At 44.4% G+C, this 14,096-nt stretch overlaps 1 protein-coding gene across 3 annotated transcripts in view; it reads right to left on the bottom strand.

The window, feature by feature from the left end:
- The window catches only part of wu:fj29h11 (protein NO VEIN), a 75,530-nt gene that overhangs the window by 49,134 nt on the left and 12,300 nt on the right, over positions 1 to 14,096 (bottom strand). For all 3 annotated transcript variants that reach the window (XM_034707573.1, XM_034707575.1, XM_034707574.1), the window contains 10 exons: positions 12,857 to 13,233; positions 11,619 to 11,744; positions 11,343 to 11,540; positions 6,363 to 6,503; positions 5,885 to 6,142; positions 4,305 to 4,485; positions 4,058 to 4,224; positions 3,832 to 3,978; positions 3,341 to 3,519; positions 45 to 217 (listed from right to left, as the gene is read on the bottom strand). In XM_034707573.1, coding sequence (XP_034563464.1) covers positions 45 to 217; positions 3,341 to 3,519; positions 3,832 to 3,978; positions 4,058 to 4,224; positions 4,305 to 4,485; positions 5,885 to 6,142; positions 6,363 to 6,503; positions 11,343 to 11,540; positions 11,619 to 11,744; positions 12,857 to 13,233 — 1,947 coding nt within the window. The remainder of the gene's footprint in view (positions 1 to 44; positions 218 to 3,340; positions 3,520 to 3,831; positions 3,979 to 4,057; positions 4,225 to 4,304; positions 4,486 to 5,884; positions 6,143 to 6,362; positions 6,504 to 11,342; positions 11,541 to 11,618; positions 11,745 to 12,856; positions 13,234 to 14,096) is intronic.

Raw genomic sequence — 14,096 nt, 5'->3', positions numbered from 1 at the left:
GGGGCGGTATGTTTCCACAAACCCTCACTGGGTCCGACTCTTACCTGCGTTCCTCTCCATGAAGTCCTTGAGGGGGCCGTGACGTGGTTTGAAGACCAGCTCCCACTGGCTCCACTCACTCAAATCCTCCAGCAGGGGGCAGCACAGCAGGCTGGACAGGGCCTGCTCCTTGAACATCTCACCCAGACGTCCCACCGCCTCACCCCCCGCTTCAGCACTGCTTGAGGAGGAGAGGGAGAGAGCAGAGATCAGGAGAACACTTAGCATGTTCACTGAAGGGCACAAATAAGAAAACTCCTCAGTTCCTGTTCCTGGAACAAAAACCTTTGATCAGTTCAGTGAACCTAACCCACATTTTGTGTCACGCTCTCTGGCCTGTAACAGGGAGATGGAACGTCCTCTACTAATAGAAATAATAATAATAATCATTAACTAAAGGTGTGTAACACCTTTAACACTACAGCTGCAGCTCAGAGTCATCGAGTGAAAATGAAAGATAGGACCAAAAGAAAGATCAAATCAGAATGCAAATCATGAGATGTCAACCTAAAATCCTCTTTCTGAACACATGGAAATATGAATATGAAAATAAAGTGCATGTAGTGTTAAATACAGGGAAAGTAAACACACTGTACAGACACACACTGTGTATAACAGGACACAGAGCAGGTCATCCAGAGATATGAGCTTTTTTTAAAGTTCAACAGAACCTTTCTGAAGCATGAATCAGCTCTTCAGTCAGTATCAGGTCAGAGCGGAGGAATAAGTAAAGCTCTTGGAGTTTTTGTGGATGAGCTGACTCTCTTCTTATCTGCAATATCAATTTACGCTGCACTGCTGAAAACACTGTCCACTCCGACTTGACCCGACTCTTTCCTGCCAGTAAAATAATGAAAACATGAAAATGTGTAAACTGGCTGATGTGAGAAAGCAGCACAGAATATCAGAGGAAGTTCACTTAAGTGAGAGGGTCGAACTGATGACATTTATACCATGTGACTGGTGTGAACCTGGAAGAGTGACACTTAACAGGATGAATGAAAACCCCCGAGGCTGAAGAAGACTCATTCAAGTCCAGAACAGTGAAGACGTCTGCACATCGTCTGTTTCCACAGAGCTCTGATACAAAGGTAATAACTGTCATCATAAGGTGCATTTGGACCAAGAGTTCCGGGGTCTTTTAGCCCCCAGGACTACTTTCCCCTGAACTAAAAGGTTCCTGTGCCCCCATTGTTGCCTGCGTTTCGACCGCGGGCTGAAGTCCCGGGTAGATTGTGTAAATCAGGTCAGTGACGTATGGGGAAAATAAAAAGTAAATGCACTACACCACCAGACCAGTAGAGGGCAGTAAAACAAAGAGGAATGCCATTCATCACAGATGACACCATAGAAGCAGATAGACAGACAGGTATCATTATGAGCAACACAACAGTTAGCCTGTTAGCATGAAGAGACTCAGCTGGTCTGTTTTAGATGGTGCTATATTTCATCACAGATGGATTCACTGAATCAACACGTGAGAGGAGATAAGCGCGAGTAGCAAAGACGTTTCAACACGCCTTTAAAATCCTTTTGAACTCAAAAAGCCGTGATCGCAGAGATCGACCGGTGTTTTGGTTTAAACAGCGACCCTGTTAACTGGAGACTTTCAGCCGGATGCATCCCTCATAAACGTCTTTAGACCATCATTAAATATCTGATGAGGATATTTTGAAATCTTAATAAAAACTAAACTAGTTTGCATTCCCAGGAACTCCCTCTGTGTTTCAACAGCTGTGTAAACTCCACAAACACTGACACGTTCAGCTGAAGGTCTCCAGTTTACAGGGTCACTTTTAAAGGTGACATATCATGCAAAATTGACTTTCTAATGGTTCTCTACCTGAAATATGTTTCCCTGGCATGTCTACAAACCCCCCGAGAATGAAAAGAATCCATTCTGCCCCTGTTCTGATTTCTCCACCTTTCTGTAAATGTGTGTGAAACCAGCCGTTTCAGACTTCAGTGTTTTTGTTACGTAACAACAATATCCGGTCTGTCACGGAGTCAGAGCTCGGAGCTTGTTCAGCCCATAGACTGTATAAAATAATACTGAATCCCTCCCCCGTTTTTCATTACCTGCACAAATGTGTGCTAACAAGGAGCTTAGGAGGGAGGCATGCTAGTTGTAGGCTGTCTTAATAAACACAAAGGTCGGTTTTACTCCCCACGTCTGCAGATTTGAAGATCTAGTGGATGATTTTTATTTATCATGGATAAGTGCTAGCGCTAGTTAGCATAGCTACATGTCCTAGCTGTAGCTGTGTACCAAGACACACGTCGACATACTGACAAATAAAACAACAAGAAACACAGAATCTGTGACCAATCCTTCAGAAAGGTCCCGCTGCCTTTCTGGCAGAGGTCGGTTTTACTCCCCACGTCTGCAGATTAGAAGATCTAGTGGATGATTTTTATTTATCATGGATAAGTGCTAGCGCTAGTTAGCATAGCCACATAGCTACATGTTCGTAGCTGTGTACCAAGACACACGTCTACATACTGATAAATAAAACAACAAGAAACACTAAATCTGTGACCAATCGTTCAGAAAGGTCCTGCTACAGGCGCCTCTCCGTCAGGATCAGATTCAGAGGGTTGAAGTAACGTGATCTATGAGCAGCCGTGTATATTCAGCCAACATGTAAACATTAGATCAACGTGCTGGAGAGCCGAGGCACATCCACTTCCGGAGGGGGCGTGGTCAGAGGGAAAACAGAGTGTTCTGATGAGGCACGAAGAAGAGGGTTTTTCAGGCATGCCAAAATCTGATTTCAAAGTGTTTTTTTGAGCATAAACTTTAAAGACATGTTTTGGGGACCTCTTAGACCAATATATATTGATGAAAAAAGCGTGATATGTCCCCTTTAAAACCGGAACACCGGGAGAGACACATTCACGGTGGGCTGAGAGAAGACTACTGTTACAAGCTGCTAAATCAAGAGAATCACAGCGACACGTTCAGCATTGCAGGCTCTGCCCCCTGAAAGTCCCTGGACCTTTGAAAAGTACTACCCCCCCTAGTAGGGGCTTTTGATTGGGGAGATTATCTACCCCTGAACTAAATTTAGACCTTGGGTCCAGCGGTCGAAAAACGGCTTAGTTTCTCAGCTGACTCGTCCTCCATCACTGATTATGATGTCACATCCTACATCTTAAGACTTATTTCCCGAACACCTGCTACCCTCCATGTTGGACAGAGAACTTTAACGTCACTAGCACAGGCGCAGCTTTCAGGAGTCTGATGATGTCACAGTGATGTCATCAGGCCCACCTGTCTATCTCTTAATGTACAGCTTACCTTGATTTGCCGTGTCTGGTGAACAGGGCGGACTCGTAGTGAACTGGGCTCAGTCCTCCTCCGGCCAGAGTTCTCTGTTTTAGGACCAGACCGGCCAGCATGTGCAGGGTACCGAAGCCCAGGTCCCGACTGTCCCGGACCCTGAAGTGTTCCCTTAGCGCTGTCTCGATGTGGGAGAGCTGGAAGGTAAGGCAGGTGTTGATGTCATGGCCACCTTTGGGAACTTTAGTTTGAAGCCCAGTTCAGACCAAAGATCCAGCATGAGTCAAGCTAAACTTTATTCCTCTGAACTATTCAAAATGGTGACAGTTCACATGAGACGAGTCTGTCTGTCTGTCTGTCTGTCTGTCTGTCTGTCTGTCTGTCTGTTCATCCGATGTGTGTTCATCATAGTGCTGCAGGTGTGTCAGCACACTGAAACTTGATATCTTGGCTGCCAATCTCTGGCCTGAACTGGACTTCCAGAGCACCAGAGGAAGGAAATGCCTCACCTCTTCTGGATCAGTGGACTTGATGTCTCCACACTGGTTGATGAACTCAAACACGTCTTGTCTGGAGGGTCTAAAGCCGCTGCCTGAGAGCTCCATGCTGCTGCTGCTGCCCAGAATCAGAGCAGAGCCCAGACAGTCCTGCAGCAGCTGCACAACCAGAGACACAGAGTGAGTGAGCTGATTCATACAAACACTGATCTTTATTTCACAACAGTAACAGCTGTACCTGCATGTGTTTAACCAGGAACTCCAGGAAGTTCCCCTGCTTCAAAGACAGGAAGTCTTTGACCTGGAAGTGTTTGGTCAGCTTCTTTTCCAGAGCGGCGATGTGAGCCAGAGTGACGGCTGAGCTCTGAGAGGACAGGCTGTCTTTGATGAACTGCTTCACTTTCACTGAGACACACAGAGCAAACATCACTTACATGGTGCAGAGACATGAGGAGCAGACTCTGACAGGTTTCCGGCACTCTTACCTTCACTGGGGAGGGACGTGGAGTGGTTGTCCTCTGGTTTAGAGGGGGCTGATGCTTTAGATGGCTTGTCTTTGGGGACCAGGTCCTGAGGGACGTCCAGCGAGCCTCCACAGATGGAGAGCTGAAACAGAGCCCTGGCCAGCGCGTTACCTGACACCTGCAGCAGGAAGCTCTGCACATTCTGCAGGGAAGATGGAACAAAGATGATGATTCAGTTTAGTTTCTCTGGTTGTCATTAACTTGTTGTTGCAGTGTTGATTGTTTATAAAGACAGACAAAGTATCACTGACACCTTACACAGCTCACACACACTTGATGCTGCCCTAACTGAACAGCTTTAAGGAGAAGGACATTTGAAACAGCACTTTCACTCCCTGTTGGTCTGCTGGTGGCTCACAGTCAGATTCTAAGAGAAAATACCACAGCAGACTAAACCAGGAGTTCATCAACTAAAGACCAGCATCTATCAACCTACACCCCTCTGAGCAGGTTCTTCTTTGACACCCAGGATCTTTGGATTCACAGATAGATAGATTTCTGTTTGCATGCACCAACCATGCATGCAGCCTGTTAGAGCCGCTCCTCTTCGTTCATTCTTCTCTCTGATTGTTCTTCTCTTTCTTCATCAAACTTTGTCTGATTTTTCTCTGGCAGTTTGTTGAAGTTGTGACCTATTTTGGCCTTCCGTTGGTGAGAGTTGTGGACTGTTCTTCAAGATGAAATCACCAACTTTAACTTTTACTCACATTACTGTTGCCCGGCAACCCCGCTTTGTTTTGTTTTTACTTATGCTCAGCTGGTTGAGCTGAAGCCGGCCGGCACGTCGGCTCGGGCCGCTGGATGTTCCTGTGGAACTCTGGAGATTTAGGATGCATGGAGGCAGAGGAGGCATAGAGCTATAAGGAGGAGAGCTGGTATAAGAAGACAGAGGTTCATGGAGAGGAGATAGAAGCCGTGTCTCTCCTCTCTCATCATGGGAAACGTGAGACCTCTGGATAATAAGATGGACGAGCTAACAGGACTAGCCAGGAGTCAGACAGAGTTTCAGGAATGTAGCATGGTGTGCTTCACGGAAACGTGGCTGCATCAGGATATTCCCGACCACAACGTCTCCATTGACGGCTTGCAGACTGTCCGGGCAGACCGGGATAGCAGCGAGAACTCTGTGGGCCTCCGACCATATTATCTGCACAGGGAGATCTCACATGTCATACTGGTAGCTGTTTACATCCCCCCTCTGACAACCAGACTACAACGTCCAACGTTCTCAACACTGCCATAGCCAGACTCCAGACAGACCACCAGAGTGCCCTCTTCATGATCTCCAGACAGACCACCAGAGGGCCCTCTTCCTGATCTCCAGACAGACCACCAGAGGGCCCTCTTCCTGATCTCCAGACAGACTACCAGAGTGCCCTCTTCCTGATCTCCAGGGACTTCAACCATGTATTTATTGTATACATAGATTACTATTATAACTTATTGTGTATAGAGCAACTGTAATGACTGAATCCCTCCCTTGATAAATAAAGTATTTCTGATTCTGAATCTGAAAACAGGTATAAGTCTCTATCACCCACCTTAGCCATCCTGGGACTGAACACCCCCTCAGCGTTTGAGAAGACAGCCAGCACCACCTCGGCCGCCGTCAGGGAAGCGTACTTCTTCCTGAGGTCGAGGTTTCCTGTGGAGAAGGAAGCTGCTCCCTGCAGCGGCTCCATCACACTCCTCTTTATCTTCCTCAGACGATCCATGATCTCCTCCTCCAGCTCCCTCTGGATCACCTCCCGGGCCTTCTCCAGGGTCAGGTGCTCATCCCTGCTCACCTTGCTTAAAGTCTGCAGGGGAACCAAGCCAACGGAGAACATGAATGCATCACTCCACCAAGGTGAGCTGGTCGTACAGGTAGCTGTGTTTATCTGAGGCCCACAGCAGGGGGAGCTGTGTGTTCACTGCTACATTCAACATTTACACCATGGAGAAGAGTCAGCTCTGACCATGCTGTGGACCATCTGACACAGAGCAAACACAGTGAAGGTCATAAAACATGTCTCTTACTGATATGGGCAGCCCCACACTGTGTATCCTGATGCCCAGCTCGTACGGGGAGTCACAGTTGTAGTGGTCAGCCAGATACTTCATGAACTCAGCCAGGTCCACTTTGGGTTTAGTCTGCTGCCTCCTAAACGTACGAAGTTGCTGAAAAATGGGAACAGAGAGGGAACAGTTATGAACTTAACATACGAAACCCTGCTCTGTCCTGAACCTGAATGTGCAGTCTAACCCTGGTCTGTGAGGTTCTCTGTTTATTGTGATTTCATCAGGTCTAGACCGTACTCTATGTTCTGTTATTAACAAAGACCCAACATCAAGACAGGATCAGATCCAGTCCCATCTTACAGACAGGACTCAGTCTGATCTCATCTTAATCCACCATGACATCAGTGTCAGACACGTTTGACTGTGAAAATAACGCAGGAGGATAGAGAGAGAGAGAGAGAGAGAGAGAGAGAGAGAGAGTTATATAACTCCATAGACCATAATAACTTCTAACTCAAACACTGTCAGAACTCTTGCTTTCAATCAATTCAAATTAGACCCTGATTGTCTTAGTTAGTTTGAAAAGACTCTTTTCTACTTTTAAAACATGTGGCTCATTGAAATGCAGTCAGCTGTTTGCTGCCTATTGTAACACAGCCTACATTAATCATTCAGGACTTTGGAGAGGCCAATCAGATTTCATCTACCAGTAATTCAACTGAGCGTGTTGTGGATGACTCTATTAGCTGATCTGACTCATGAGTGTATTAACAAGCAGCTGGAGAGGAGACAGATTTTTCATAATAGGACGCTGTGGAATAACTGAAGCACAGTGTATTTACACCATAGACTGTATAAATAATGGACGTAGTCTCGGCGGCGGCAGCCATATTGGAAATGCTGAACTCAACATAACTGCTGTCTAGTTAGTGTGACGTAAAGAGGCGGGCCTTTAGCCTCCTCGCCAACAGCTACAGTGTTCCTACCTGTCAATCAAGTCAGCTGTGCCCCTCATAGTGGAAAACTCATAATCTCAATATCTTCGAAATTGCCACGTTATGAAAAAATTCACAACCCTGTACAGTGTGTGCCGATCCAGGAATGAGCTATCCAGACAACACCTACAACCAGGCTGTAAACATGTTTATTTCTGCTGTAAAGATCGTCTTCTTTGAATGGGTGTGTGTGTGGTTTTGGGTACTTCTGCAGCCAGCCTCAAGTGGACAGTGACACTACAGTTTTTAACACTTCTGCATTGGCTTCAATTCTCGAGGCCAGAGGTTGCTGCTTGATTTACACACGACACACATCGCTGTAACCTTGTTGATCATGTAAATCTCCTGACACACCCACAGGATTTTGTGAGAGTCTAACCTTATGGCTATTCGACCTCTTCAATTTACTAAAAATAAAAGTCAAAATGAAACCAGGCATGAGGCAGGGGGAGAGTGGGTCGTACAGGATCAAACTCATTGTAAATGTCCAGGAATAACTTCAGTCTCTCTGGTTTTATTAAACAAAACAATCAGTGGCGTCCTCATGCTCTAACGCCTCCTGGTAAAATCAGTCACCTTCCCGGTTGTCTGCCCTCCTGTCTTACATGTACACATCATCTGGTGTAACACTATCAAACTATCAAAATGAGTACTAACTTATATAAATGATAACACACATGACATTAAACTGAATCCTACATTCTGGTTTCAGTCCAGCTAGAAAGAGATGTTGTGGTTTGAGGCTGCAGCTCTGAGATCTCTGGGTAAACCACACTAACCTCTACACTAACAGAAGGGTTTATTGGTGCCTGGTGCCTTCAGGTCATTTGCATTGTTTTACATCATTTACATGGCTGCCCTGGTGTCTGATGCATCTTATACAAACATCAGTTCTCTCCTGGCTGTGGGACCTGACAGGTTTTCTAACGTTTCACTGATGTTCTGTGTAACTTCACAAACAGTGTAACAATAATAACACTTTTAGCTCAGAGGGTAAGAGCTCCAACATAAATTAAAATCTTGAAGTGTACGTGTTTCAAAGCTTCAATCTTTAACAGTTCTCTACAGTAACCAGTACAGTCTGTATTTACAGACTCATTTCTTTTTTCCATTTGTATTAATGATTTACCTCAAATATGTTCAAACGGTCACATTCATCTATATGCCCAGGACATCTATCTCATATATCACAAATTCACTTTTCTTTACAGTACAATTTTAATTTAGTACAAAACTGGTTTTCCAATAAAAGCTTATTTTAAATATGAAAAAATCATGTTGCATGTTATTTGGCACAAGACATAGTCTCTCCTCTCCACCTGTTGTATTAATTAATTTTGATGACAGATCTCCTCTCGAGCAAGTAAGTGTGTTTAAATATTTGGGCCTCTGGTTTGACTCTGAGCTCTCCTTTAAGCTATTGATTGTATTGATTGTATTGATTGTATTGATTGTATTGATTGTATAAAGAAAAGAGTTTATGGCTGTCTTGGCACCCTGTATCGCTCAGTTAACTGTTTCTCACTTCAGGTAAGGAAAATAATCATATCGCAAATAACATTATCCATCTTGGACTATGCTGATGTTGTCTATCAGTCCACATCAGACACTCACCTTAAGTCTCTCAACACTGTTTTTAATTCTCTCTCTGTCGCTTTGTTTTACGGTGTCCATACAGAACACAATACTTGTTTGAAGCACTTAATTGGCTTCAGCCTAAAACAAGAAGACAATTTCACTGGCTTCAGTTTATTTATAAATGTATTCATATTAACTGTCCGCCCTATCTAAAAGAGTTCCTGGTTCAATATTCATCTTCATATTCCCTCAGACATACGCAGCATCCCTTCTTCATTGTCCCCAGAATTCATAAAGAAATTGTTCGCAGGTCATTCAAATAAAAAGCCCCATCTGATTGGAATAATCTACCCCCTTCTGTTAAATCATATGTGTCAAACTCATGGCCCGCGGGCCGGACTTGGCCCGCGGTGGCATTATCTTTGGCCCGCGAGATGATATCAAATTATTTATAGAGCTGGCCCGACGGTATTTTGCCCGCACCACTAAAACTACAAGTCCCACAATGCACTGCATGTCAATTGAGGGCCCGCACGCGATAGCCGTGACCCGACTCCTCTCATCATCAGCCTTATGAAGCTAGTCACCTGCAGTCAACTTTCAGATATCCCTCTCCCCCAAAAATGGATAAACCAAAATTAGGACTTTGAAAACAGGGGGGTTCAAGACAGGTGGGAGGCAAAGTATATGCATGTGCGCAACAGAGGAACTTTTGGGATTAAGATCAACGCATGGCACAACTACAGGGAAAGATCTCTTTGAAGAGGTATCCAGATGTGTAAATGAAATGAGGCAGCCTTGGGATAAACGTGTGGGACTGACGATGGATTGAGCGCCCGCGAAGTGCAGGCAAAAGAGTGGACTAGTGGGCAGGATCTGGGAGAGGATGTGGGAGGAAATCAGCACAGGTGAGCTGACAGGTTATCACTGCATCATACATCAGGAATCACTGTGTGGCAAAGCCTTGAAAATGGAACATGTGATGAGCACCGTAACATGAGCAGTTAACTTCATAAGAGCCATAGGTTTAAATCAGCGCCAGTCCAAGTCTTTTCTGGAGGAGCTGGGTTCAGAATATGGTGACTTGCCCCATCACACAGAGGTGGAATATGGTGACTTGCCCCATCACACAGAGGTGCGATGGCTAAGCCAAGGAAAAGTGCTGTAAAGGTGTTTCGAGTTGCGTGAGGAGATCTGTCAGTTCATGGAGAGCAATGGGAAAGACACAACAGAGCTCCATGATACAAAGTTTCTGTGTGAAGTGGCGTTTCTGTGTGACATCACGAGCCATCTCAACGCGCTCAACCTGCAGCTTCAGGGGCGGGGCAATGTGATCACAGACATGTACGCTGCAGTGAAGGCTTTTAAAACCACACCCCCGTGTGGGACACGCTGATGCTGCAAGAAAACTTGGGCCATTTTCCGTGCTGCCGAACTACCTGTGTGAACAACTGTTCTCTTTGAAGAAGTTAAACAAAACATCTCACAGGAGTCGTCTTACTGATGAACACCTTCACTCTATCCTGAGGATTTCCTCAGCTCAGAGCCTGACCCCAAACATTGATGAACTTGCATCCAAGCTGAGTATCTGGCTTAGACTAGTGTGCATCACAGAGCAGCAGACTGAGCTTTAATGTTTCCTTTTTGCACTTTTTCTCACTACCACAGAGTAATGTTGATTTTTTTTGCTAATGTTGTTGGCCTGTGGAAAAATATTTTCATAAGAAATTAGTAAAGCTCATTCATTAGATAAGCTGCAGATTGAACAATAAGAAATGAATGCAACATATTTTAAATTTTTCAAATTTTTATCGGCAATTTGCTAGTTCAATGTTCAATATGTGCAATAAGTTCATTTCAATAAGTTTTGCAATAAACATTAAACCAGTCCGGCCCTTGACTTGCACCGATTTTTTTATTTTGGCCCTCTGTGTATTTGAGTTTGACACCCCTGTGTTAAATCCATCACCTCCATCCACTGCTTTAAATCAAATGTGTTTAATCATTTAAAAACAAGCTGTTCCTGTTCCTGTTTCTGACGTGTGATAATGTGCTTTATTGATGCCTTTTTGTTTTGTTGAAGCTGTCTATTGTCAAGGTTTTGTTTAATGACGGGGTGCTGGGTGGTGTATTTGTGTTTGTTGTGATTTACTGTTTTGTGTGTATTCATTTGCTTTGTGTTTCTGTTGGGACACCCTTGAAAATGAGATGCTGCATCTCAAGGGGCTATCCTAGAATAAATTAATTCTAACTGAAACCTAAAAGCAGCATGGCGTCAGACGTGTTCTGGTTTCTGTCTGCAGTCTCTGTAGTTTGGTCTGAGCAGTCCACCATGATAATGTCCTGTATCATCAGACTAAAAGGGTAAGAGGGGTACGCAGTAAACGTCTGGTACAAGAGATGTCATTAACTGTGGGAATCTTACCTTCAGGATATCCACTGTCTGGATCTGTCGAATGTCGTCGTCCTTGGTGTTGCTGTCGATCTTGAACATGCGGTGGACGAGGGGCAGTTTGCAGAGCGGGCCCAGGTTCAGCTCTTCATAGTGCTTCTTGTTCTTCAGGCCAGCCAGAGACTGTCCCAGCTCGTACAGGGTGCAGATGGATGTCACCACCTCCGTGCACTGAGGGAGAAAAAAGGCTTTCATAGGGACCAAATCATCCACACTGAAACCAGTATCATCAGAGGCTTTTCATCCCACCTCTATGAACATGTTGATCTCTCTCATGATGTACTGAAGGTCTCTGAGAGCTGGAATCGTCCAGATGTTAACCCTTCCTGCTGCCAAAGAAGGAATCTGCAGCAGCTGACACACCCTGGATATCACCTGGACAAGTGAGGACAATACAAAGAACACTTATCATTAAGTGTCTCCATATTCAGACATGGAGAGTAAAACCTACTGTGAAGTGACTCCCCACATTTATAACAGGAGGACAGTAGTTGACTCTCTGTGAACCTGATCCACCTCTACTTGTTCTCTGTGGTTTACAACATGTCTCTGTTATGTCTTAGTAACTGAACCAGACTACATCATGGTGGACTGACATGTTAGAATCTGTGCCTGAGATCAGACTCAGACTGAGTCAGGTAAAAGTGATGCTCCAGTAAAGACCTTTCAGTAGCTGGATCAGAGTTTATGGGAGGCTTTTTTATGTCAGTGATATTCCAGAAGTCCGGCCATATAGAACAACTATCTGACATCCTCTCTGAAAGCCCTAGCTGTTTAATAACTTACATTTACCAGCAATACAACACTGAAAACACTGACACAGTGACCCAGAAAATCACATTTAACATACAGCTTTACTGAAGGAGACAACATATCAATAAAAGAGTTCAGACTTAAATATGACTCTTAATAAAAGTCTGTCCATAGAGGGGATTTCAAAGTGCTGAGTGGATATCTGTGTCAGAGCTCTTTAATGTTAGAGCTACGTTCTGTAATGAGTCCTTGTCTTTGAAAACCTCTCTCTGTTCTTTAAGAAGCAGAATCACTCACTGCACTTCAAGGAATACTAAGTGTGAACATAACTGATCCCTCCTAAGTGCACTTCATTCAGAGCACATTGCTGGTCGTCGTATTAATAGAAGAAACAACTTAAGAAGTGTTAATAAGATATTTAGAGGAGGTGATTTTTCATTTGTGGACAGAGTCAGGTTCACTGTTTCCCCTGGACTCCCTGAGATCTCTCTGACTCCTTTACTGAAATGTAGAGCCTAATATGTTCCATGACTGAGATCAGTTCAGATGTGGGGTCTGTATTCTGGCGTCGATGTAGGAGGTCTTTATTGTTTTGATCACCTAACGGACTGCTTCGTTTGTTGAAGAGTCACAGTTTGGTAACGTGGAATAACAAAAGCTTCATGTTTTTTTCTGAAATAATACCAAAGCTCTCAATTACTGAGAGAGTAGATGTTGGCCTCCCGCCTCCTCACCCTGTCTCTGGTGACCAGCTCTCCCTCAGCAGCGATGTCTCGGATCACGTCCTCCATCAGACTGTTGACTGAATCCTGATCCACCACCCTCCTCCTCCTGTACCCTGTGACCTCCTCCTCATCCTCCTCCAAAGCCTCCACCGCCCTCATGTTGGCTCCATGCACCTCCCTCAGCTGGGCGTGATAGGCTTCTTTAAAGACGGGGACGCCGCCCTCTCTCTGGACTGTGTCTCTGACTTTACTCTTCTTCTGTTTGGACAGGCTGGCCCCCAGCGCTGGGAAGTCAGGGTCAGGCAGGCAGCTGGACACTGCGAGCGCCTGCTGCTGAGGCTCTTTATCAGACCACTTTAGGGGAGTCTGTGCTGCTGTGGGAGGAACTGGAGACACATGTTAGTTCAGATTAGTGTGGATAAAAGTCTTAGGCTGTTTTCAAACTGCCTACTATACTAGCAGTACGTACTGACTTGGCCTAAATTCAGTATGTAAACAGAACAAAATCTGCAGTATGCCAAAACTACCCGGATGCAAGTCTGCATCGGACCAGTCTCCCTCACGTACTGTTTCCCACAATGCACAGCGCTAACTTTATGCTTTTTCTTTTTTCTTTTTTTTTGACAGGGGAACTCAGGTTTTAGATGCTGTGAAAATTATTAAATTCATATAAACCACTTCTTAACTTTTTAATTCATAAGTGATGCTAAAGAAGCAGTTTATCTATCAGCTTGGTCGTTGTTTACAATGCAAATAATTTGGCACTTGAGACATGTCAGATGAAGGACCTTGTTGTTAGAGTTCTTTACTTGTTTGTAATCTTTGTATGTATGGTTGAATCTTAAATTGATTATGAACATGTCTTTTTGTCTCAGTTAGTCTGTGAATCTTAAATTGAGAGACTGACTGTTAAAATAATTTCAACAAACACAAGCAATAAATCAATCTGTATTATGATAAACAATATCAGATTGAATTGTTCTTTCTCATAGGCTAGACTTCTGTTAAGATAAAGGCAAATGAAGCATGAATTAATATGAAAGCAGTTTATTTATCTACTTGAATTACAGTTGTGAACTTACTAAATACTTTGACTTGCAGTCTTGTAAGTGTTCACCACAACTACCTAACAAAATTCTGCCAAACAAGTGTTTGAAGTTTAAAGCATGTTTGGATGTGAATCAGCTGACTGCACACAGAGGAGACGCTCAGCTTGGGGCTGCGGCTGAGTGACAGGTCTCTTTTTTCT

Source organism: Notolabrus celidotus, chromosome 18, assembly GCF_009762535.1.
Source record: "Notolabrus celidotus isolate fNotCel1 chromosome 18, fNotCel1.pri, whole genome shotgun sequence".
In the NCBI taxonomy this organism is placed as follows: domain Eukaryota; kingdom Metazoa; phylum Chordata; class Actinopteri; order Labriformes; family Labridae; genus Notolabrus; species Notolabrus celidotus.
This window is presented reverse-complemented; position numbering and strand designations above follow the sequence as displayed.